Raw genomic sequence first — 26,568 nt, 5'->3', positions numbered from 1 at the left:
GAAGAGCATTAAATTTTGATTAGCTTTTTGTAGTAATGCAGACATAGGTAATATCCTATTACAGGTGAGGAAACTGAGGCACAGAGAGGTTAGGTAAGTTGCTTAAGGTCACACAGCTAGTAAGTGGCAGAGACAAGCTTTGAGACAAGCAGGCTGACTGCAGGACTTAGGCTTCTAACCACTGTGTCATGTAGCCTCTCTAATATATTGTGTTCATGATTTGTGTTAAGGACTTAGCCGTGCATAGCTACATTTTAGCAATGTTCAACAAAATCATTTGGGAAGCTTGTTAAAGTTTGGAGTCCTTGGCCTCCTACCCTAGAGGTTCTGATTTGATAGGCATGGGATAGGGCCTTGGAACCCTATTTTAGACAAGTGCCTTCAGGTGATGCTGATGGCGAGGTCCTGTGGACCTTGTTGTGTAAGAACAGGTGTAGATAATGAGCTGGAATCATTGATTCAGATCATTGTCAACACTGTTGATGAGGAGTCCAGAGAGCTGGTTGAGTTCTTGGCTCTCCCGTGTGCTTTTGCTGGATGGATCCAGGGGATAATTGCCCTTCGCCACTGCCTTCGGTGATACCCACGCCACCGCGGAAGTCCTCCTGTTGCTTAGTGGTGGTTGGCTGCATCACCCACCAGGAAAAGCGACAGTTGTGGGTTGGCAAGTTGGTCATCAAGAGGATGTTTATATACGAGTGCAGACTCACTTGGGGAGGGCGTGCGGCCCCATGTGAGTGTAAAGACAAAGCGGTTATTTAAAAAACTTGCAGTGACTGCTTTCATTCTTAGTTTATTGCTGACTTTTATCATCTCTCTGTTGTGCAATGATTCTTAACTCCTTCCCAGGGATAGATGCGAACACCGGAGGGTGAGGGAGACTTTGGAGTAACAGCAGTCATTACAAAGGTTTCGTCTTCTAGAGCAGTTAGCAATGATTTTTATCTGCTCTAAAACCAATTTTGAATTAAGAGATGTTATTCCGTTATAAAGTAAGCATTCTTCATAGCTCTTCTGTCATTGATTCTAAGATGCACATTTTTTTTTTTAATTTTATTTTTGGCTGTGTTGGGTCTTCGTTTCTGCGCGAGGGCCTTCTCTAGTTGCGGCGAGCGGGGGCCACTCTTCATCGTGGGGCGCCAGCCTCTCACTATCTCGGCCTCTCTTGTTGCAGAGCACGGGCTCCAGACGCGCAGGCTCAGTAGTTGTGGCTCAACGGGCCCAGTTGCTCTGCAGCATGTGGGATCTTCCCAGACCAGGGCTTGAACCCGTGTCCCCCGCATTGGCAGGCAGATTCTCAACCACTGCGCCACCAGGAAAGCCCTAAGATACACATTTTAACCTCTCTAAAACTGGAATGCATCTTACAGTTTAGCATCTTAAAATTAAATTTGGTAGTCTTAGTGCTTTTTCTTAACAGGACACAAAATAATGGTGTACTTAATAATTGATGGATTTTCAATTTTCTGAAATAAGTTATCCTGTACAGGCAAACCTTGGAGACGTCACAGAGGCAGCTCCGGACCACTGCAGTAAAGCGAGTCACATTGTGTGTGTTGGTTTCCCAGTGCATATAAGTTACGTTTACACTGTACAGCAGTCTATTAAGTCTGCAGTAGCGTTATTACGTCTAAAAAAAACAATGTGCGGGCTTCCCTGGTGGCGCAGTGGTTAAGAATCCACCTGCCAATGCAGGGAACATGGGTTCAAGCCCTGTTCCGGGAAGATCCCACATGCCGCGGAGCAGCTAAGCCCGCGAGCCACAGCTACTGAGCCCACGTGCCACAACTACTGAAGCCTGCGCGCCTAGAGCCCGTGCTCCGCAACAAGAGAAGCCACTGCAATGAGAAGCACATGCTCCGCAACGAAGAGTAGCCCCCGCTCGCTGCAACTAGAGAAGGCCTGCGCGCAGCAACGAAGACCCAATGCAGCCAAAAATAAAATAAATAAATTTATAAAAAACCAAAAAAAACCAATGTGCATACCTCAATGAAAAAGTACTGCATTGCTAAAAAATAACATCTGACAATTCAGGGTTGCCACAAACCTTTAATTTGTTTTTAAAAAAATAAAAAGGCAATATCTGTGAAGCACAATGGAGTAAAGTGCAATAAAGATGAGGTCTGCTCTAAAAAGAAAAAAAAAATTCCCCTTCCCCCGTGTCCCTTATAATGCCACAGTGGCTTCTTGCCCTTTACTTGGTGTTTTGTGTTTTAGAGGTACGGAATGTGAGGCAGAGGTGGCAGTGAGGCCTTCTGACTCATCTTTTTGTACCTCAGACCAGTCTGTCCTGAAGTCCTCCTAGGTGGGCAAGCATCGGTTTCTGTTGGTGTGCGGCAGGCTCTTAGAATGCTCTTTTAGTGTCTTCAAGGAAATTCTTCCTTCTCTCCATGGAGGGTTATAAGGGATCACTTACCCAGAAGTAGACTTGCAGGGGCAGTAAATACGATGCCCCAACATTAAGTGCACACGGAACTCAGGCTGTTTTACTTGGATAAGCACGCATGCTTGTGTAAACTACCACCCAGATCAAAATACAGAACATTTGCCGTCCCCCAGAAGGCCCTCTTGTCTGACTTCTCATTCAGCACCTTTCCTCCCACCCCAGATTAACCCCTCTTCTGGTCTCTATTACCACAGATTTGTTTTGTCTGTTCTTGGCCTATTCTGAACGTTTCCTGTAAATGGAACCATACAGTGTGTGGTCTTCTGTGGCTGGCTGAGCATAACGTGTCCAAATAGCGGTGCTTCACTCCTTTTTATGGCTGAGTAATATTCCACCGTGTGGGTGTATCACACTTCGTTTATCCATTCGTCACTCGGTGGACATTGGGGTTGTTTCTGCTTCTTGACTGTTGTGACTGATGCTACTGTGAATACCCGTGCACCAGGTTTTGTGTGGACGTATGTACTCAGTTTTCTTGGGTAAACACCTGGGAGGAGGGGACTCACTGGATTACATGCAGACTCAGTGTTGAACCTTTTGAGGAACTGCCAGACTTTTGCCAGAGGGGCTGCACTTCATTGCATTTTTAAAATGAATTTCTTTTCTGTTATTTTCTCCTTTGGGTTTTAAACTATTATTTTTCTAATTTTTTAAAGGTGAATGCTTTGCTTATTTTCAGCTTATTAATTCTTTTCTGAAATAAGCATTTTAGGTTGTGAGTTTCTAAGGATTGTTTTAGCTGGAGCATACAAGTATTGATATGTAGTTTTTCATCATCATTGTCTTCTCAGAATTTTCACATTTACATTATATCTTCTTTGACCAAGGAGTAATTTAGAATTGTGTTCCTTAATTTCCAAACAAATGGGTTTTTCGAATCACTGTTTTGTTATTGATTTCTAACGTAATTATTCTGTGCTCAGAGAACGTGGTCTTCATGATATCATTGTTCCTGTAAGAGTTCCACGGGAGACACACGAAGCTGGCTGTGTCTTGGGCAGGAAGGGATAAAGTAATAGGGAATTGGGGTGCTGGACACAGCCCTGGAATGACTAGGGCACTGGGCTCTGGCCTGGTCTCCAGAATTGAGTCACTAATGGAGCTCCTCATAGGCGACCCCTGGAATCCTTGAGATCCACGTGTATCTCCAGCGAGGAAGGGGTCCACAAGCCTGGATCCGGAAGGCACTCTGCTGCAGCACCGTCTCGATTCCTAGGAGCCTGGAGAATGAGCGCCAGAAGGCTGTTGACGGAAACCCTCTGCTTCCGCATCCTCGCTGGCCAGCCAAGAAGCATTCTCTAAGCAAAGGCAGGACGAGGACCCCTGCTTCACTTGCCTCTGTGGAATCCTGGGTGGTGCATCCCATGGGTAGGGCCTAATTCATCTTCAGTAGTCTAAACGTAAGAGAGTCTGGCGATGTAATTTTGAGCTTTTGGTGGAGCAAAGCCAATTCATTGTATCTACCACACTGGTCCCGTGAGAGTAAGACTTTGTTGATGGACTGTATACAGTCGGCTTGCATAAATGTTCCCCATGCCCCCGAAAAGAATGCATATTGCACAGCTGCTGGGGGCAGTGATCTGATTGAATCTGTGTCTCCATCAGTTGTAAGATGCGTCATTATTTTATGTTCCATTAAGGGAAAAAAAAGCTGTCAATTAAACCAGACTTAATGATTTCTTCTCACTTAGAATTTTTTTTACTTATACTGTTTGTAAGAGTTCTTTAAACTTCTTTAAGCATTGATTTCTAAACAACGTCTACTAATTGTCTATACATATAGAAGGTAAAATATGAGCAAAATAAGTTGATTAAGGTACCCCTAAAGCTTGGGACCAGAGCCTCGTTCTCTGCACAGAGCAGGTGTTTGCGTTTTTGACAGAAGCAGTACACACAGCAGTGTCCTCTCTGCTGCTCAAGGCACAGGCGCACAGCTCTTCTGAAGGGCCCTCCTGTATCGTCTGGGAGGGGCGGGGTTCAAATTCTGCAGGTTTTCATGCTGAGACTTTATTGATCTTACCAGAGGGTGCCAATGCAAGGTTTGAAGCAACAGTCAGCTTCTTATTTCTTTATGAGATGGTTCTTAAATTGTGTTTTTAGCAGAACCATCAAGGAGTAGCACTTTAGTAGCGCCCCTGGCAGTCATAAGCATATTCACAGATGTGAAGGCAGTGACCTCTGTATGTCACATTATATTTCAGAGACGTAAAGACACACCTCTTAAAACTGATGAAGCGTATTATGTCTACTAGTTCAGCTTGTTAATTGTATTAGTCAAATCTATAGCTTTTTCTTTTTTTCTTTTTTGCCTTTAGGAAGAGTCCATTTTTACGTGTACCCTGTCAATTTTTGCTTTATATATTTTGAAACTGTTGTGTTAGATGCATATATGTTCAGACTTGTTAATTTTGTGATTAATGGAACAATGTCAGTATCTAGTGACTTTATCTTTAGTCTGTTTTGCCTGTGTTCATGTCACGGGACCAGTTTTCCTTTGGTATATCACTCCCTACCCTTCTGCCTTCAATTGTTATGTGTTCTTATATTTTAAATAAGCCTTGGGACTTCCCTGGTGGCACAGTGGTTAAGAATCCACCTCCCAATGCAGGGGACACGGGTTCGAGTCCTGTTCTGGGAAGATCCCACATGCCGCAGAGCAACTAAGCCCGTGCGCCACAACTACTGAGCCTGCACTCTAGAGCCCGCAAGCCACAACTACCGAGCCTGTGCACCACAACTACTGAAGCCCGCGCACCTAGAGCCTGTGCTCTGCAACAAGAGAAGCCACCGCAATAAGAAGCCCGTGCACTGCAACAAAGAGTAGCCCCCACTCGCCACAGCTAGAGAAAGCCCGCGTGCAGCAACGTAGACCCAACGCGGCCAAAAATAAATAAATAAATAAGCCTCTCGTATCTAGAAAAATGGTACAGATGAACTTTTTTTGCAAAGCAGAAATAGAGTCACAGATGTAGAAAACAAAATTATGGTTACCAAGGGGGGTGGGATGAATTTGGAGATTGGGATTGACATATATACACTACTATATATAAAATAGATAACTAATGAGAACTTACTGTATAGCACAGGGAACTCTACTCAGTGCTCTGTGGTGACCTAAATGGGAAGGGAATCTAAAAAAGAGTGGATATATGTATATGTATAACTGATTCACTTCACTGTACAGCGGAAACTAACGCAACATTGTAAAGCAACTATACCCCAATAAAAATTAATTAAAAAAAACAAACCTAGGCCTGTTTGTCCTTAATTATGTTCAGTAGGCTACACAGCATAGAGATGTTCTATTTTTTAAAAGATGAGTCCGTGGTCAAGTCAGTTAAGAATCCTCTTAGTTTAATACAATTAGTGTTGTTGGTGCTTCTTTTTTTGGTTACAGATTTCATGGAATCTTTAACATATTAACATGTATCATGACGTACTAAGAGGGGTGATATATAGTATGATATTTGATTGTGGACCAAATCCGTGTTTGTGGATTTAAACTTCAAAAATTGTACACTCACGTTTATAGCAGCATTGTTCACAGTAGCCAAAATTTAGAAACAACCCAAATATCCATCAGTAGATGAATGGATAAGCAAAATGGTGGCTAAACATCATGGAATGTTATTCAGCCGCAAAAAGGAATAAAATTCTGATACATCCTACAATGTGGATGAACTTTGAAAACATTATGCTGAGTAAAATCAGCCAGACACAGAAGGACAAATATTGTATGATTCTACTTACATGATATACCTAGAACAGGCAAATTCAGAGAGATGTAAAGTATAAAAGAGGTTACTAGCCAGCGGTTAGGGCTTGGGGGTTGAGAATGGGAAATTACTGTTTAATGGTTACAAAGCTTCTGTTTGGGATGATGAGAAATTCTGGAAATAGGCAGTGGTGATGGTTGCACAACATTGTGAATGTACTTAGTGCCACTGAACTGTACACTTAAGAATGATTAAAATGGTAAATTTTATGTTGTGTATATTTGGCTCAATAAAAAAGGCCAAAACAATAAATAAATAAACCTCTTATAAAGAGCATTTAGTTGGGTGTTTTTTCGTTGTGCATTTTTTTTATGTCCGGGTTTTTAAACTTGGTCCTTTTTCCTGTTCATGTTCATTGTAAATGTATCAGTTACTTACGACTTCATAACAAAGTATTCCAAAGTGATTGGCTTAAAACAACAGTGGTTACTATTGCTCCCATTTCTGGGAGTTGGCTGGCAGTTCACGGACCGCTCTTGCCTGGGTCTACCCACTCCCGTGGCTGCAAGGAGCTGGCAGGTCAGCTGGGGCTGAGTTGCCTCCCTGAGGTCCGGGGCCTCAGCCGAGGCGGCTGCAGCAGCTGGGATGTCTTGGACTCTCCCTGCCAGTGGTCTCTTTCCACAGTAGGTTTCATTCAGAAGCTTGCTGACCCGGGCTTCTCCGGAGCACGGTGGTCTTGGGGTTCCCAGACAGGAGGGCTGCGAGGCCTGGGTTCCGGGTCCTGCATGGCGTCCTCTGTGCCACCCTCTCTTGGGCAAAGGAAGTCCCCAAGCCTCCCACCTTCCTGATCGGAGGAACTGTGCCGTATCACAGACTCTTTCTTCAGTCTTCCACAGTAAAAATCAATGCTTGGATTTTTTTTTTTCTCCTACTCCTATATTTTGCATTTTGTATTTCTAATGGTTTTTCTTTTTAAAATTTCAGCTGTATTGGGATAGAATTGACATATCTAACAGTTTTTCTCTGTTTCTCTTTGTTGTTTTGGATTTTTTTTCTCATTCCAGTTTTTCTTCCTCTTTCTCAGTTTGGGCATTTTGAACTCCATTTCCATTCCCTTGCTGCTTAGCCTAGACATTATAACATGGATTCTTAGCTTGCCAGGTCAAAGTTAATTATGCAGGCCCTCCTCCTCAGAACTCTTAAGAACTTCAGAGCAAGTTATTTCTCTTCCCGTTTCCATGCTAGTGTTGCTGGCTATTTTTTATTCTGTGAGACATCCTGTGTAGGTATCATCCTGTGTAGTCACTTTTTCTTTAGGTTTCCTTCTGTAAATCTGTGCCCATGATTTCTTCTGGTGTCCCGCCCCTCCCATCTTGGGTCTTTTCTCTTGATTGAAGTTCATTCTTTCAGAATTTCCCTTAACGATGGTGTGCTGGTGGCCCACTCTTGAGTTTTTGTTTGTCTAAAGGGGTATTTCACCTAATCCAAAGAAGGCTGGGCAAAGCATGAGCGTCCCAGAACAAAGAAAGATCACGAAGGAGGATGAGGGGACGTGACAGGAGGTGACTGCTGAGTGGTCCATGGGGGCCAGGACCTTCCTGTCCCATAGAAACCCGGCCTCTCAGAGCGCCTCTCTCCCCGCGAGGCACACTCTCTTCTTCCTTGTCCCTGGCAGAAAGGCTGCTGCTGCAGTTTGGTCGCAGTGCTTTAGCGATCTGGAGCCTCCACTGACCTGGCCCCCAGTGTGGTTGACATACTGCTGGCCCTGTTAGCCATTTGGACTCAGCTTTATCACCTCACTGAAGGCATACAGTCCTTGGGTGGTGACCAGACCTAGAGGCACAGCTGCCAACGGCCACAGCCTGCCTTTATGTTCTTGGTATAACCACACTGCTTCGTAGTAGCTAGGAACTCATCCTGCTTTAACAGTTTAAGTCACTGGTTTTTGTGGTGTTCCAGGTAGGTAATATTTGGGTTAAACCACACTCCAGTACAGGGTTCCTATTTAGTGAATTAACGGGACCAGAGGCCAAGCCCATGCTTTCCCAGCATTCTTAGTGCCCTATGGCATTGACCAAAACTCTGAAAAATACCATACAATAACAAAAAAGTTAGTATTGATTAGTAATCAAGGTAAAATTAAGGTTAAGTGACATCAGTTTCCATTAGGACTCGGTACCAAAAATATGCAGTTGTGAGTCATGTGCATGTGATTGTTTGAAACCCTGTTTTATCACCTATTATCAAATTTGTTAAATTTTCACATTTGACATTTAGTGACTAAAACAAGGGGAAGATTTCTGGCCACAGTTCACATCTGTGGAACATTATCTTCCCCTAGGAGAACTGCTGATTAACTTTATGGAAGATCGTGTGTGTGTGTGTGTGTGTGTGCGTGTAAAATTTGTAAGGGAGTCATTAGATATTTATAGAAGTGAACCAAATTATAGCTTCTTGGTGGATTGGAATCTGTTAGGTAAATAGGTTATTAATATAATTTGAAAATTAGAAAACACTTTGAGATACCATTTACTTATGCTTTGATGTCAGTATGTATGATAATCTCCCTTTTTCCATTGATTCTGATTTGCAAAATTTTCTACATTCTGGAATCACTGAAGTGGAGGATTCATCTTATATTTGATGGGATCTGAGATTTCATTAAACATCATAAAGTAATGATTCTCAGTTTCTTATTAATATATTTTTTGCATGCTTTATCTTAGTGGTATATTTTAGTTTTTAAGTAGTAGTGCTTTTTAGATATTATATACCTTTCATTTATCGGAGTCTACTATCAAATAATATTACACCACTTCACATCCAGGGTAAGAACCTTGTAACAGTGTACTTTCATTTCTCCCCTCCCAGCCTTTGTGCTCTTTTACTTTTATGTGTGTTATCAACCCAACACATTTTTTGTTATTTTTGCTTTGAACAGTAGCAGTAAATCTTCTAAAGAGATTCACATCATGAGGGGAAAATGTTTACTCACATAGTTACCATTTATAGTATTTTCCATTCTTCCGTGTAGATACAGACTTTCATCTGGTATCTCTCCACCCCCCACCCCACCCCAGGACTTTTTTTTAATATATATAAATTTATTTATTTATTTATTTATTTATTTTTGGCTGTGTTGGGTCTTCGTTGCTGCGCGCGGGCTTTCTCTAGTTGCGGCGAGCGGGGGCTACTCTTGGTTGTGGTGCATGGGCTTCTCATTGCGGTGGCTTCTCTTGTTGCGGAGCACGGGCTCTTGGCACGCGGGCTCAGTAGTTGTGGGTTGCAGGCTCTAGAGCACAGGCTCAGTAGTTGTGGCGCATGGGCTTAATTGCTCCACGGCATGTGGGATCTTCCCAGACCAGGGCTCGAACCCGTGTCCCCTGCATTGGCAGGCAGATTCCTAACCACTGCACCACCAGGGAAGTCCCCACCCCAGGACTTTTAAACGTTTCTTATAGTACAGATCAACTAGTGATGAATTCTTTCAAGTTTTTAATGTCTGAAAATGATTTTGTTTCACCTTCCTTTTTGAAAGATACCTGGCAGGGTGTAGAACTGTGTCCGTTGTTTTAGTCATTTCAGACAGGAGGGTAAATCTATCCCTGTTACTTCGTCTTGGCTGAAAGCAGAACTTCCCACCCAAGTACTTTAAGTAAATTCATACAAATCATGAACCCCAAACACAGACCTCCCACCCACAAGCCTCCATTTGTGGGAAGCCAGTGCCTTCTCAAGAAAAACAGGGGCCTGGGCTAAATTACACAAATCGCTCCTGATTCTTAATCTGAAACCTCTCTGGCAACGCCTTTGTACTAAAATGGGGAATTTCTTGACATCCTTCCACATTGCTTTTCCCCTGTGAAAACGTTTATATTTGTAGAAACCACACCTGCTGTGTTGTGGCTAACCGTCTCCCGTCATTCTGCAGACGAGAAACGGGCCCCAAGTGGTGAGGCTTAAGCAAGGCCCTTATCTCTGGAGAATCAGGAAGACCGTGATCAACTGCAGTGATTGCACGAAATTTCACCAGCAGGTTCCAGTTAACTTGCTTTTTCAAAAAAAGCTTTTATTGAGGTTGGAAGGAAATTTCTCATTGTATGCCCTTTTGTATGTTTTCAGAGAGAGAGTATGTATGTGTGTAATAACCATATCCATGTATAACTCTTTCAATTAAGAAAAATAAACCACTGGATTTCTTAGGAGAAAAAATAAATCAGCTGTAGACTTTCGTTTCATCTTACCTAGCAATGTCAAAGTGACAAAATGTAGATGATAAAGTGAACCAAACCTTCTTTTTGCCTTCATTGGGAGAAGACTGCTGAGTCGTGGGAAAGGTCTTGATAAGTAAGAACACCTTCTCTGAACATGGCTTATCTTCCCATGTTTTTCCTGTGGCACTTGCATGCGTGAAATTATCTGTGAGTGAGAGGATTATGTGGCTGCAAAGTTATTTTGAATGCAGAGAGATACTGATAGAATTTCACTGAATACCAGCAAAATGCTGGTATTCACTGTACATTCAGGGTGTTAAAAGAAATAGTAGGATATCAAGATATTTAAGTGACAGCTGTACAGAGATTGGTCCTGAGTATTTCATTATATACTTGTTTTCTTTTTATTTATTCTTTTAAATGTGCCAGGAAACATTCCATTATTTTTCATTAATACTTTAGCCAAATACCCTGAAAAGGTGCTACTGGCCATTTATACTTGAAACTTTTTTTTTAACTTATGAAAAATTCCAGGACTTCCCTGGTGGCGCAGTGGTTAAGAATCTGCCTGCCGATGCAGGGGACACGGGTTCGAGCCCTGATCCGGGAAGATTCCACATGCCGTGGAGCAACTAAGCCCGTGCGCCACAACTTCTGAGCCTGCGCGCCTAGAGCCCGTGCTCCACAACAAGAGAAGCCACTGCAATGAGAAGCCCCCACACGACAATGAAGAGTAGCCCCCACTCAACACAACTAGAGAAAAGCCTGTGCACAGCAACGAAGACCCAATTCAGCAATCAATCAATCAATCAATCAATTCCAAACCCTTAGAGTATAAAATAGGTAATGAATGCCCATATATCCATCAAATAGATTTAACACTTATCATTTTGCTTGATTAATTTTTTGCTGAACTATTTCAAAGTAAAGTCCAGATGTAATAATATTACAGCTCCTAAATTCTACAGTATGAATAAAGACTTTTTTTTTTAACATAGTCACAATATCGTTATCCCACCTTACAGAATTTGTCTTTCTTTTAGACATGCAAATTCTGGTCAGAATTACGGGTAAAGTAAATGGTCAGTACTTTAACTCTTTAGGGCCTTAAAGGGATAGGAAAAGATGGGCATTACTGAGAGAAAATCAAGGAAATCCATTAAAGATCATGATTAGAAGCTTTACGATCTTGAGTTGAATCATTCTGGTGTTTAGATTCACTTAAAATGTACCTTCACTTGGGCTTCCCTGGTGGCGCAGTGGTTGAGAATCCGCCTGCCAATGCGGGGGACACGGGTTCAAGCCCTGGTCTGGGAAGATCCCACATGCCGCGGAGCAACTAGGCCCGTGAGCCACAATTACTGAGCCTGCGCGTCTGGAGCCTGTGCTCCGCAACAAGAGAGGCCGCGATAATGAGAGGCCCGCGCACCGTGATGAAGAGTGGCCCCCACTTGCCGCAACTAGAGAAAGCCCTCGCACAGAAACGAAGACCCAACACAGCCATAAATAAATAAATAAATAAAAATTAAAAAAAAAAAAAAAGTACCTTCACTGTTATCAGCCAACCTTACTCATCATCAGGGTTGGAGGGGAGAAAACTGGAGGTGGGTTTTCTTAAACCAGAGTCTGTTGATGATTGAACTAGAGTGGCATCCGTTCAGACTCTTGTTTTCGTATAGCTACATAGGAGAACTCAGAAGAACTTTTTTTTTTTTTTTTTAAATGAGGCCCCTTTTGGGAGCCCAGTCCATACTGGACAGACTCGATTTGACTCTTTGGGTGCATTTATTTTTTTCTTAACAGCATAGTGTCAACCAACCGGTTAGTTTTTGATTTCTCTCTATATTACAGTAAGGTGCTTACTTGGTGGTAAGAGTAATTCCTTGGGAGGTTCAAAAATTGCACACTTGCTTCTTTATTTTACTGTGGCATTTGATGTTGTTGGGTTTTTCCCTCTTGAAATTCTCTCCTCTCTTGGTTTTGGATGCATCATTCTCTGCTGGTTCTCACATTTTCTCTTGATCTGGGTCTCCCCACCCCACCCCACCCCATGCATGAATAAGAAGCCTCTGGAAGCCGCTAGCAGCAGCTTTACGATGAAGCTGACACTTTGGACTATAGAATGGAAAGACCGGGTCCCTGATGACACTCTTGAGCTGCTGGGCCCGCCCGTAGCCTACTCGGGGACCCTGTGGATCTTTGGTTTATCCTACTTGGAGTTCAAGCACCTGGGATGTGTATGTTCATGTCTTTTATCAAATATGGAACATTTTAGCCAGTACTTATTCAAATATTCTTTCTCTATCACCAGGGAAAATCATTAGACGTCTCTTGGCTTCAGTTTCCTCAGTTATAAAATTAGGATAATAACGGCTGCTCTCAAAGTTATTTGGCGGTGGCAGGGGTGGGTGTTTGGTGGTGTGATATAATTTCCTACTCTGAATTTATAAACACATTTTCTATTTTTCTTCTTAAGAATTTTGAATTTAAGCCTTTATTCTGGAACCGATTAAAAATATAACCAGGAATTCAATTTCATTTTTTTACATGGAGATAACTGATGTAGCACGTAACATACATAGAAGAGTCTGCCCTGTCTCTCTGAGCTGCAATGTCAGTTGTGTTGTAAATCAAGTTTCTGTGGGTCTGTGTGTATTTTTCTGGCTACTGTCTTCTGGTTCATCAGTCCGTTTGTCTGTCCCTGCACCGTGATCACATTATCTTAATTTGTTTGTAGAAGCTCTACATGTTCTCTTGCTATTTACTCAGATTCTTAATCTTTTGTTTCTTTAAACAGATTAATGAAATAGAAATTAAACACACGGTAGAGGATTATTAAAAGCTGTTTCTCTGAAAAGCTTAATGAGATAAAAGCCAATTCTAGCACAAAGAAAAGAGAATATAGACATAGTAGGAATGGAAAATACTGCAGAGGTTAATCATTAATGCAAGGATATTATGAACAACCCTGTCAATTAAAATTAAATGTCCATGTACCAGCCAGCCTTTACCCACTGCATTGACGTTCCCTAATATCATTCTGGAATGTATTTCCTCACAAGCCAACCTTCTCAGAAGGAACCACTATCAAGAATGTGGTGTTGAGGGACTTCCCTGGTGATGCAATGGTTAAGGATCCGCCTGCCAACGCAGGGGACGTGGGTTCGATCCCTGGTCAGGGAACTAAGATCCCACATGCCACGGAGCAACTAAGCCCGTGTGCCACAACTACAGAGCCCACATGCTCTGGAGCCCGCACGCCACAACTAAGATCCAACGCAGCCAAAAGTAAATAAATATTAAAAAAAAAAAAAACTGCCATTAAAAAAAAAAAGGAATGTGGTGTTGATCATTTCTGTGCATTTATTTATGCTCTACGTATGTATATGTCACCCCTCTGTGGAAGGTGTCACGTACAGTGTATGTCTTCAGCCTGCTTTTATCTTCTTTTCATTTGTGGGTTTCATCTGTGTTGGAAGACTGAGTTCAGCCATTGTTAATTGTGTGAGATTCTGTTTCATAAATATACCACAGTTTATTCATTTTCTTATTAGTGGAAACTTAGGTTGTTTTTCTATTAAAACAATGCTGCTATGAATATCTTACATGTGGTCTGTAAGCAAGGGTTCCTTGGGATAATACCTACACACAGAATTGCTGGCTTGTACATATACCCATCTTCAGCCTCACCAGAAGTTGGCAAATTGTTCTCTGGAGTAGCTGTTGTTTACTTGTTTAACTTGATTTTTTTTTTTCTTTCAGTGCCTGAAGACCTCTCATTAGAAGAGAGAGAAGAACTTTTAGACATTCGTCGAAGAAAAAAGGAACTTATTGATGACATCGAGGTAAAAAAATGTCTTTTAGTTTTTGCTCTTAGGTAAAATTGTAAATCAAGTCATTTGCAGAGACGTGGAAGGACCTAGATACCGTCATACAGAGTAAAGTAAGTCAGAAAGAGAAAAACAAATATCGTATATTAACGCATATATGTGGAATCTAGAAAAATGGTACAGATGATCTTATGGGCAAAGCAGAAATAGAGACACAGACGTAGAGAACAAACATATGGATAGCAAGGGGGAAAGGGCGGGGGGTTGGATGAATTGGGAGATTGGGATTGACATATATACACTACTATAAAACAGATAACTGGGGCTTCCCTGGTGGCACAGTGGTTGAGAATCTGCCTGCCAATGCAGGGGACACGGGTTCAAGCCCTGGTCTGGGAAGATCCCACATGCCGCGGAGCAACTAGGCCCGTGAGCCACAATTACTGAGCCTGCGCGTCTGGAGCCTGTGCCCCGCAACAAGAGAGGCCGCGATAGTGAGAGACCCGCGCACTGCGATGAAGAGTGGCCCCCGCTTGCCGCAACTAGAGAAAGCCCTCGCACAGAAACGAAGACCCAGCACAGCCATACATACATACATACATACATACATACATACATACATACATACATACATAAACAAACAAACAAATAAATAAATAATAATAAATAATAAATAAATAATAAATAATAAATAAATAAATAAATAAATTTAAAACGGAAAAAAAAACAAACAAACCAGATAACTAATGAGAGCCTACTGTATAGCACAGGGAGCTCTCCTTGGTGCTCCGTGGTGACCTAAATGGGAAGAAAATCCAAAAAAGAGGGGACAGATGTACATGTATGGCTGATTCACTTTGATGTACAGCAGAAACCGACATAGCAGTGTAAAGCAACTGTACGCCAATTAAAAAAAAAATGGATAAACAACAAGGTCCTGCTGTAGAGCACAGGGAGCTATATTCAATATCCTGTGATAAACCATAATGGAAAAGAATATGAAAAAGACTATATGTGTGTGTGTGTGTGTGTGTGTAGCTGAATCACTTTGCTGTGCAGCAGAAATTAACACAACATTGTAAATCAACTATACTTCAATAAAATAAATTTTTTAAAAAATTGTAAATCAAGTAGCTTCATGAAAATGTAAAAAAGTGGGTATTTAGTATGCGTTTATCCAAACCACACGGCGAGGCAGAGCGTAAGAGTTACCCAGGCTGGTGAAGCAGAGCTCGTGCTCACGGGGCGGCGTGGACTCACTGGGAGAGAAGTCACGCCTGGAGTCACGGGCGAGCGACGTGTGACTCCACAGTCACGAAGGGCGTCTTCACACGGCAGCGGCGCCTGCACACGTACTGCTCCCGGAAGTCGATGGCGAGGCCCCGCTTCGTCTACCAGGGTCCCTGGCATGCTGCCTGGCACATTGTTGGCACTCAGGTGTCTTTTGAATAATGGACTAAACATACATTGAGTTCTAGCTGTGCACCGAGCGCCTACTAGCTGGTGGGAGTAGAATGACGGACAAAACACAGACAGACAACCGTTGCACTTTTCCACACTTGTGTGCTCAGAGGACAGGGTGGGGGGGGTTCCATGGGAGACCCAGAGGAGTCAAGCCACAGTCTCAGAGTTGGAGCATCTGTGATAGTTGCAGAAACGGTACAGAGGAGCAGCACTTGCGGCTTCCTCGGGGGATCGACTGGACGTGCGGCTGCTGCCTGGGACGCTTCCTAACCGTTGTCACGCCAGAGTCAGCGCGGCCTCCCCGGCCACTTGCTGCGGAGCCGAGCCGTGTCCAGACAGCAGCTCCTTTCTAAGGGCTCACAGTTTGAGCCTGAAGTTTCTTGGCACCTAAGATCATAGGGTCTGAATAAAAATTTCTTTGTATTTGAGAGACAATTCATGAAACTTTTCCTTCTAAGGTTACCCGTCATTCTCAGAAAAATCAGATAACCCAGAATGTGTGCTTTGGTTGAAGAATAAGAACACATTGTAAGGCTAACGTTCCGATTTGGACGTTAGTAATAATAGTGCCCATGGAGCCTTGTGTAGCTCCAACGACCTCACTTCTGAGTTGAGGATGCCGAGGCCCAGGAGGTCGGAGCTGTCTCAGCCAGTAAGTGGTGGGGGGGGTCTGTCCCTTCTGGGTCCTTGGCCTGAGGGCCCCAGGCAAGATCGTTGTCACCTCCTGGGCTCTGTCCACGGTGCCTCGTCTCATGTAAAGTGACAGAAATCATCCTGAGACGGTGGTTGGAGGCCCGATACTGACCTGACTGAGTTTAAGCCTCGCCCCAGGTCTTCCCAAGAAGTCAGGTGCCGGCGAAGGCAGGTGGGCATGTGTGGGTGACGTATGACAGGACTCATTGCTTTCCTTTTGCTGTTTGTGTCTTTTTACACCTGTGATGTTCTCCCCAGGGTCCCTTCTTGATTTTACACGCAGACACTCCAGAATCTGCCTACGGGACCCCTCTGCTCTCGTTCTGATGGGAGGTGGACAAACAGTAATTTTGCTTGCTCATGAGTCGGAGTGGCTCTGACCACGAGACTCTCTGTGTCCGTAAGCAGTGCTGGTTTCTCCGTACCTGTGATGTCCCCATGAGACCTGAGGGGACCTTGCACCTGGGGGGCTAAAAGGTCTCTGAAGGTGGAGACCCCCTCTCTCACCCCCACAACGCTTTCTTTCTTTCTTTCTTTCTCTCTCGCTCTCTCGACAGAGGCTGAAATATGAAATCGCGGAAGTGATGACGGAGATCGACAACCTCACGTCCGTGGAGGAGAGGTGAGCAGCTGTGGCTGCACCTGCAGGTCGCCCTCCAGCCGAGCTCGTGACGCTTTGGGGCTGGGCAGTGGGGAGCCTGTGGGGGCCTGGTCCTCCTTCTCCGCCCCCTCATCTTCCCTCCCCACGTGGTCCAGTTCACCGTCAGGCCTTGTAGTTGAGGAAGCCGCGCAGGCCCCTCAGAACACCCTGCCCAGACGTGACCTTTCTGTGTAGCAAGGAGCTCTGCTCTTGCTGAACAAGTTAGCAACTGCGAAAGAAAAGAGCTGCAGTGGCCGTACCTGTGCTGCTTCCACCTGGGCAGGGGCGCCTGGGGGCCTGTGCCCTTTCCTTCCCCGAGTTGTCCTGTCGGGAGGGGACGTGAGCTCCCCGTGCTTTGTGCAGACGTCCAGTAACGACTTCTTAATTTGTTCAAACGCACAGCAAAACTACTCAGAGGAACAAGCAGATAGCCATGGGAAGGAAGAAATTCAACATGGATCCCAAAAAGGTAAGAGGACATCTTCAGTTTTCTGGCCTGTGAGAGACTGATGGATGGATGGATTGATCGATTTTAAAGACATGCTCCCTCTTGGACAAGGGTGGGCGTATACCTCATAAAGACGCTGAGTTGATGTTCAGTTTTACTGCAAAGGGGGCCGCTGATGAGCGGGGGCAGCAGAAGTCCCTGGACCAGAAGGCCTTTCTTTGGGAAGTTCCGACTCGGGGCTGGCCTCCGAGGAGCTGCCCGACGCTCAGTCGGGCCCCTTGGTTCCCCCAGGCCGAGCTTTTTGCTGGCCCTCAGAAGCCCCAGGCCAGGGAGTCGCATGGCCCTTCGGGGCAGAGATGGTAGATTTTATGGTCTAGGGGGTTAAAAGTTTCAAGGGAGAGGGCTTCCTTCCTTTCATTTACGGTAAAAAGAAGACATCTGTCTGAAAGACCAAGCGACTCCAGATTTAAGCCAATATCTTGGTCTTTCCTCAAGTTGGATTTTCTAGGAAAGCACCCCCCAAGAAATGAAACCTGCAACATGTAGCATCTTGTTTTTGAGATTTGAGCTAAAGGACCTATTAGCTGAACCTATAAAGCTTTGTGTAACACATGGCTCAGTTGTAACATCGTTTTGGTTTTGAGAAGAGTGGACCTGATCAGCTGCTAAGGTTCACGGTCTAGGAGAGGAGAGGAGAGACGTGTCTGCAGAGAGGTGGCCTCAGGCCCTCTCTGCTGGTGACTTCATTCCTCACTGGTCTTTTTTTTGTTGTTTGGTTGCACGAGATCTTAGTTGCAGCAGGTGGGCTCCTTAGTTGTGGCATGCGAACTCTTAGTTGCAGCATGCATGTGAGACCTAGTTCCCTGACCAGGGATCGAACCCGGGCCCCCTGCATTGGGAGTGTGGAGTCTTATCCACTGCGCCACCAGGGAAGTCCCTTCACTGGTCTTTAATTTGTGTTCACTTCTAACGTCTTCCTTGTTTTTCCTGGCATCTCTGTACTAATTACTTAATTATTTGTTCATTCGGCAAATGTTTGCTGATGGCTGGAATTACACTGCGCAAGGTCTCAGATCTGTAAACTTACATCTGTAGGTGCAAGCACAGTTGCAGATGTTATTTAAAGATAGACGTACCACTTTTCCCTATTCAAGGTTTGCAGATTTGGGTTTTGTCAAGATATTAGCAGGGCTGCAGCACAAGAGGGTCTCTGTTTAACTCGGGTACTCTGGCCACTGTGGCAGTTTTCCTGTTGCTTCCTAATTCTCTGCTTACAGGGTATAAATCAACTCCAGATTGTCGGTGAGAACAATTCAAATTGTGAATTTGGTGATGATTTGATATTTGGGATTAGTAACAGTCTTTTTTTTTTTTTTTTAGTTGAGTTTGTAGAGTAGAATAATCAGCAGATGTAATAAGCATTGGAAGCATCTCAGGAGAGGGACGGTCTAACAAGCGGAAGTTTTAAAAACTGGGCCTTAGATTTTCAAGTGCAGCGCAGGGTGGCACAGCATTCAGTTCATGGAGAGACTCAGATCTTCTCTCGAAACAGACAAATAAGTACTTGCTTTGAGTGTTGCCTGAAGTCCTCACCATCACGGTCTTGCCTGTTGTCTTATTTTACATACACTGTGCGTCAGATTTACAGTAATAATGGCTAACGTTTACCGAGAAGTGACTCTGTCGGGAGCTGTGCTAAGGAAGCACGTGGCCTGGTAGACTTCAGTCCCTACAGCGACCTCCTGAGGTCGGTTCCGTCTTAATTCCTGTGTCACAGTTCGGGAGCAGCCAGGGAGCACAGAACGCGACTCTGAGACTCATGCCTGTGACTGTGGTGCTTCCTGGGCTCTGGCAGACTCTGGGGTTGGTTCGTAGGTGGCCTTGAGCCCAGCCTAGGTGGCCCGGGCCCCTGGCCAGCCCTGTGGTGTCTGCTGACCCGTCTCGCACACGGGTGTTTCATCTGCTGTGCCTGGGCTGCGGCGAATTGCACCACAGGCTTCGCTTTGTGTTACTGTTCACCTAAAAGACTTTTTGAAATATTAATTCTTGGTTCCATTTGACAACTTACTTGTAATTATGTTGTGCGATAAAAGCACTTGACACACTGAGTCTGCATGTTTGCTTTTTCTGGGAATAATTATCAAAATTCTCTGGTTTTGTAGACTTGGTTTCAGCACTTGTAGTCAACGCCAGCCGCCGTAACAAAATACCGTACACTGGGTGCCGTAAGCCACAGAATAATTTTTCTCACAGTTCTGGAGGCTGGACGTCCTAGATCATGGTGAGGTTCTGGTGAGGACCCTCTCCCAGGCTTGCAGACGGCTGTCCAGTTGCCGTGTCCTCACGTGGCAGAGAGGGGGCAGGCTCTCTGGCGTCTCTGCTTATAAGGGCACTGATCCCATCAGACCAGGGCTCTGCCCAAATGACCTCATCGAACCCAGATCACCTCCCAAAGGCCCACCTCCTAATACCATCATATTGGGGATTAGGACTTCAACATAGGAATTTTCAGGGGACACACGCATTCAGTCTGTAACAGCACTGGATGATCTCACAATTCAAACTTGCATCTCCCCCGTGGCCCAGGCCCCTATTAAACCATGTGACATTGTGAAACACGAGGCTCTTGTCAGAGTGAATTCGTTCTTTCAGGCCAGGAGGAAGATTTAAGTCCCAGAGCGATAACACACTGAGCGAGGAGCTTCGGCTTGTTCGGGTACGTGGATACCCAGGAGTAGCACTTGGCTTTATAAATACAGAAGAGAGACGGTTGATGAGATCAAGGAAGCTGAAAACACTCGGCAGCCTCTCCCTTTTATTCCCAACGTCCTAGAAGTACCTTTAAAAACATAATACATAAATGTGCAACAAGCAGACTCGGTGGTCTAGAAATTGAGGCACCCCTGAAAGACACAAGGAGAATTGCCCAGAGCACAGGGAGGTCAGGGAGAGGAGGCTGGGGGAAGGGCAGCAGCTTCAGGGCTTCCGCCTGCTCAGAGGCAGGTGTGGGTGTCGGGCCATCGCGGGGGCGGGCATCGAGACCCTTCCCCTCGTGTCGAGCAGCGGAGTGTGCCTCCAGGTGGGAGAAGCCAGGGGGGCGCTTCGTCTGTGAGAAGGGGGCCACATCTTTGGGGGCTGCCGTCACTAAGGGGGAAACACCCACTGACGGAGACCAGCTGCCGAGCCCTCACCCCCACCCCGCCTGCGTAACCCGCCCCTCTGCCAGATCCCTGGAGGCAGCCGCCACGAAAGCGGGAATCAGACTGCGGTCCAGCTCCCAGAGTGTCCTCCGTGCAAATCTGGACAGCCAACCGGGACCCAGCTAAGTGGGAGGAAACGGACACCACGAAAGAGACGTGGACTTAACCAACAACACTGAAGAGGCTCTGGAGGAAGCAGACCTCGTAGAAACAACAGAAGGAAACATTAAAAGTAGGGTATTCGCATACGTATGTTTGTATTTTATATAAATCTTGTCAAGGAGACGTGATAGGACGTTGCTTATCCATGATACAGAAATGGGGAGTTGGGGAAAGATCCTTGGAAGTGAAAACAGCATCAAGTAAAAACCTAAGGGCTGGGCTGGAACCCACAGAGGACCCAGCTGCAGGTTGATTCGTGAGCCGAAGGTGGAGTTGGGTGATTCTCGCCGTAGCTGTGCGCGGAACTACAAGGGGACGTGGGTGACAGCCCCAGGAGCTCAAAGGTTGCTTAATAGAAGTCCCCAAAGGAGAGAAAAGAAAATGGAGTGGGGACTTCCCTGGTGGCGCAGTGGTTAAGAATCCGCCTGCCAGTGCAGGGGACATGGGTTCAAGCCCTGGTCTGGGAAGGTCCCACATGCCACGGAGCAACTAAGCCCGTGAGCCACAACTACTGAGCCTGAGCTCTAGAGCCCCTGAGACACAACTACTGAGCCTGCGAGCCACAACTACTGAGCCCGTGTGCCACAACTGCTGAGGCCCGCGTGCCTAGAGCCCATGCTCCGCAACAAGAGAAGCCACCGCAACGAGAAGACCGTACACCGCAACCAAGAGTAGCCCTCGCTCGCCGCAACTAGAGAAAGCCCGCGCGCAGCAACGAAGACCCAAGGCAGCCAAATAAATAAATTTTTAAAATAATAGTAAAAAAAAATAAATTAAAAAACCTTTTTTTTAAAAAAAAAGAAAAGAGTGGAGGAAATATTTCAAAAAAATATTGGAATATTTCAGAACTAGATTAAGATCAAATCCTCAAATTCAAAGGGCTCACCAAATGCCAAGCTGGATACATTTCTTAAAGACCTATATGCATAGATACATTGAGTAAAATATCAGGAAACCTGTGGATGAAGAGAAGTGTACGAAATTTCCAGGAAGGAAAGACCAGATTCTCTAAGAAGAAACAAAAATCACAGCAAGCTCGTCAGCAGCAGCACCGAAGCAAGGGCAACAGGGAAATCATGTTTTCCAAAGTCTGGGGAAAAGTGATTTAAATTAACCACTAAGACCTTCTCTGAGCGCCAGAAATGGAGTAGTTGGAGTAGTACATCTCTAAGCCGGAGGGGAGCCCAAGGGCAAGATGTGGGATTGAAAAACAGAAGAGCAGAGAGACCAGAAGAATTTACAGTTAAGTCTACATAGTGATTGTTGTAAGAATACTTTTAAAAGTTAAGTCCCAGATTATCTCAATATGTAAGTAGCAAGAAGGAAAGGAAGGAAATTAAAAGCTGGCTATAAGGTTTTCTGGATGTTGGTAGATGAATATAAGTTTAAAAATTTGTTAAAATTAAGAGTCACCACTAAAAATAGCAATAAAATAGGACTTCTGAATTATTAGTGTTTACCTAATGTATTTGTTTTCTAGGGCTGCCGTAACAAACTGCCACAAACTTGGTGGCTTCAATCAACAGAAATTCATTCTCTCGCAGTTCGGGATCCCGGAAGCCCGAAATCCAGGTGTGGGTGGGGCCTGTTCCTTCCGGAGGCTCCAAGGGAGCCCCTGCCGCAGCCTCTCCCGCAGCTCCCGGGGCTGCCAGCATCCTCGCCCGTGGCTGCGTCCCTCCCGGAGTGTGACGTCTCCTCCTCTCTGCACAGGGGTGTGTGTCCTCAGGCCGAGAGCAGGCCTCTTCCTCAGCTCTGTCTCCTCGTGCCCTCCCAGGTGCAGCCAGCCCCTTTCTCCTTCGCAGCTGCTCTCTCTGCCTGTGGCCTGGGCTCACGCCAGTGGCTCCGTGTTTTCCATGACCAGGGAGGGCCTCCGTCTCTTGCACAGGGAGCTCAGGCTTCCCTCGGGGCCTCCTCTGCCTGCCTTACGTGACGTTTAAGCACAGAAGGGATCCCCTTGTGCTGAGCCTGTCTGCCTTCCCAGATCCTGGGAGGTGGTTAGATAGCACTTCCTCTCGGAGAAGTTTCCGAGCAATTGGGGAGCGTTGGGTTTTAGAGCAGGTCATGTGCACCTGGAAGAATCCAGGAAAGCCTCATCCGCAGCCCGTTCAAGGGGCATAGGCTGACGGGGTGGCTGGGGCCCCTTGGCCGCAGAGATTGCCGGTCGGGTGACTCTGCAGACAGCCGGCAGGGTGGGGAGAGAACAGGGTCGGAAAGACGCAAGACCCTCTTGCAGCCTCGGCCCCGCTGAGGATGCACGGCCAAGTAGCATCCGCAGAAGGGAGGCTGGCCGCTGGGCCACCACCCTCACTGGTATCACAGCCGAGGTGGTCACGAAAGACCGGGCCAGAACTGTCACCCCGATGTGAGCCTCCATCCCCCAGGGAGCCTCTGCTGCTGCTGCTCCCTTTGTCCCCGACCTCGGGCTCCTAGGAGGCCCTGTCCCCTGCCCCTACGGTGTTGGGAGCGGCAGAGTCTCCTGTCTCCACCCACAGCCAGCCCGTGAGTCCTCACGACAAGGACTCCCAAGGGCTCCAGCGAGGCAGCTGGGGGCAGCTCTGCCGCTGGCCTCGTGGCAGGGCTTTTAGGTCAGACTCGGGAACCTCTGCCCAGCCCCACAGAGCTCCCGTCCCTCACAGAGCCCCGAGGGCATCCCCAGCCCTGCAGTCTCCCCTCGCCTTGCTCCACGGGCACCTGGGCGTGGCATCGTGTCCCCTGAGGAAGTAGCGCCAGCACCGCCCTTGTCCAAGGCCTTGTTTTCCGGAATTTGGGTGTGAGGACAGTTGCACACCTAGGATCGGAATGCTTCGCTCCAGTGCGTGTGTGTCTTCAGATTCAGAAGGTGATACCCAGGTGGCTGTACCCACTTAAGCTCCCACCAGAAATATAGGGCAGTTAATTTAAGATTGTCAGACTTACTGTTTTTTTTGGTAAACTTTTTTTTTTTTTTTGAAGAATAACATGGTGCACAAATTTTAAATGTACAGCTTGAAGAATTTTAACAAATTTAAATACTCATGTAACCACAACCCAGAACAAGACGCAGCTGTGGAACATTACAGGGCACCTTCCTGGCGTCTCCTCCTAGGGAATGAATTCTGCGCTATCAGCATAGATGAGTGTTGCCTTTTTAAAAATTTACGTAGGTGGAATTAGAATATGCCGAGTCCTTTTATCCATGTCACGTCTGTAGATTCATCTGTGCTATTGTTTATTCCACCTCGTGCTATAGTCTTCCATGATGTGAATGTGCTACAATGTACTTGTCGGTTCTCTTACTGACCCACTGTTGGGTTGTTTCCAGTTTTTAGAAATTCTGAATGAGGCTGCTGTGGACATTCATGTGTTTAAAAAATAAATAGACTCTTCAGATGGATTCATGGGGCATGAGGGATCCCTGGTCTTGGGCCCTTAGGCTGTTAGCTGCATTTGTAGAAACAGCTTCTGGGCAGAATTCCCTCTTCCCTTACAAGCTTTCCAACATGTATTTTGAAACCAGCTCAGAAGCTCTGCCCGAGGTAAATTTTTGCTTCCCGTGAGACAGAGACAGAGAACCGATAGTTTGGGCCCAGCAGCCCCTCTGCAGCCGTTCACACAGACTGTTGGGCTGGTCTCCGTAGGTCCTTCCATGGGTGTGGCTTTGACTGCTGTGAGCTCAGTGGCATGGTGACTGGTTACCTGTTCAGCCACAGGTGGCAGCGCATCTGTGAAGACAGCTTATGCAGCGGGCTGTCTTCTCATGGCAGAGGTGGCCGCAGGGCGTCAAGTGGCTCCCAGGTGGCAGGACTGGGGTCCTGTGTTCTTCCCAGCCTTGCCCTGTATGCCGGCTGCAAGGGCTCCTGCCATCACATCTGCATTCAGGGCAGGAAGGAGGAGGAAGGAGCTCTCAAGGTCCCCTTTTATCAGGAAAGGAGCAGCTTTCCTGGGTCCTCCTCACAGACTTCGTCTCTGTCTGTTTGACCAGATCTGTTCACAAGGTCATTTCTGGTTGCAGGGGAGTCTGGGAAGGGGGGGCTTGGGATGGGTGTTGGGTTGGTCAACCATGTACGATGTGTTCCTTTCGCACACAGCACAGATCCTTTTCCTGAGCTGGGGAAATTCGGTGTCATTGTTCCTTCTGCCTTTATAATCTCTAATAACACTTAGAACGGTTTGTTCAGTAACTTGTTTGTCTCTTAGCCTGTTCATTTGCCAGGAGGAGTGGAAGTGCTTTTCTCTGATGGGTAAGATGTGTTATGGTGATGTGAGAATCCCATCATGCTCTTGTATTAGTTTTGCCGTGTCCGAACCAGTAAGGTCATGACACTAAATGTATTTGTCTTTGAAATACGAGTCTGGTGACCCTCCTAACTGGTGCTTCCTTTTTACGCTCCTATTCAGGGAATTCAGTTTCTAATAGAGAACGACCTGCTGCAGTGCTCCCCGGAGGATGTGGCCCAGTTCTTGTATAAAGGGGAAGGCCTGAATAAGACCGTGATCGGGGACTACCTGGGTGAAAGGTGAGTTCAAGGGCAGGGGGCAGCCTGCCCACCCGGGCCGACCCTTGCGTCAGGGCCTGTCACGTGGGCTCTGGGGGTGGCTGTGCTCCCCGAGGCCGAGCCAGTCCAGGCAGCCGCATCCTCCCCTGGGCCCTTGTGAGCAGAGAGGGGTGGGTGTCCTGGGGCTGGACGGGGTCGGCGCTCCTCTGGAATCCTCTGCTCATCCAGGAAACCAGGACGGAACCAAGAATGCCACTGCCTCTCGCTCCTTGCCTCGGAAAGCGTCTTCGTTTGTTTTGCCCAGAAATACCCGGGTCTCTCAGCTGTCGCCTTTCCCCTGTTAGTTGGGGGTATGAGTAAAGGTGGAAGGTTGTTATTTTTTAAACGGAGAGCGGCCAGTCAGGCTTACTTTCTCGACCTTCTCCACTTAAAAGTCCACTGGCTCTGCTTAGCAGAGGGCAGGGCAGGAGGCCCCAGGCAGCACATCCCCTGAATGTGTCAGAATAGACTTGGGCAAGGAGCAGACGGCAGTGTTTTTAAACAGAAGGCCAGCAGTCGCTCAACCAGCGTGGTTTCTGTTTCGAGCTTTTCATTAAAAATACTTGATCAGAAGTGAAAAGCAGAACACTTCCCAGCTCCCTCTGTGAGGCCAGTGCTACCTGATACCAAAATCAAAGACATCACAGTAAAAGAAGTCTACAGACCAATATCATTTATGACTGTAGAAGCAAAAGTCCTCAGCTAAATACTAGCAAATCAAATCCAGCAATATCGAAGAAGGATTGTGCACCAGAACCCTTGAACAACACGGGTTTGAACTGTGCAGGTTGACTTGTATGTGGATTTTTTTTCAGTAGTAAATACTACAGAACTACGTGATCCACGGTTGGTTGAATCTGCGGATGCAGAACCGTGAAGATGGAGGAACCCCGTATGTAGAGGGCTGTGTAAGTTTACACACACTTTCAACTGAGTGGAGGGTCGGTGCCCCTAACCCCCACGTTGTTCAAGGGTCAACTGTATTCATTATCTTACGAATGCCAGGTTGGTTCAACATATGCAGATCAGTTATCAATAGATGCCATATCAGTAGGATAAAGAGCAAAACCCACATGATCATCCCAGTAGATTCAGGAAGAGCACTTGACAGCATTTACTGCTTCATAATAAAAACACTCAAACTAGGAAAAGAAGGGAACTTCCTCAACATTATAGAGGGCACCTGTGAAAAACCCACAACTTCATGCTTTCCCCTTAAGATCAAGACTGTTCTCAGCGCG

General features: G+C 46.0%; 1 protein-coding gene and 1 long non-coding RNA gene across 3 annotated transcripts in view; one reads left to right on the top strand and one right to left on the bottom strand.

The window, feature by feature from the left end:
* Window positions 1-14,132, bottom strand: part of LOC309645215 — a 117,561-nt gene extending 103,429 nt beyond the window's left edge. The window contains exons 1-2 of the long non-coding RNA XR_014254790.1: window positions 11,923-14,132; window positions 10,914-11,608 (exon numbers count right to left, since the gene is read on the bottom strand). This is a non-coding gene — a long non-coding RNA (uncharacterized lncRNA). The remainder of the gene's footprint in view (window positions 1-10,913; window positions 11,609-11,922) is intronic.
* The window catches only part of CYTH3 (cytohesin 3), a 93,331-nt gene that overhangs the window by 52,708 nt on the left and 14,055 nt on the right, over window positions 1-26,568 (top strand). For both annotated transcript variants that reach the window (XM_082429980.1, XM_082429979.1), the window contains 4 exons: window positions 14,139-14,221; window positions 16,921-16,985; window positions 17,406-17,472; window positions 25,191-25,309. In XM_082429980.1, the coding sequence (XP_082286106.1) occupies window positions 14,139-14,221; window positions 16,921-16,985; window positions 17,406-17,472; window positions 25,191-25,309 (334 nt within the window). Of the gene's footprint in view, window positions 1-14,138; window positions 14,222-16,920; window positions 16,986-17,405; window positions 17,473-25,190; window positions 25,310-26,568 lie in introns of those variants that run through there.

This window comes from Balaenoptera physalus (assembly GCF_965194825.1).
Source record: "Balaenoptera physalus genome assembly, chromosome: 16".
Classification (NCBI taxonomy): domain Eukaryota; kingdom Metazoa; phylum Chordata; class Mammalia; order Artiodactyla; family Balaenopteridae; genus Balaenoptera; species Balaenoptera physalus.
Note: the sequence above shows the minus strand (reverse complement) of the source record. Positions and strands in the feature narration are given on the sequence as shown.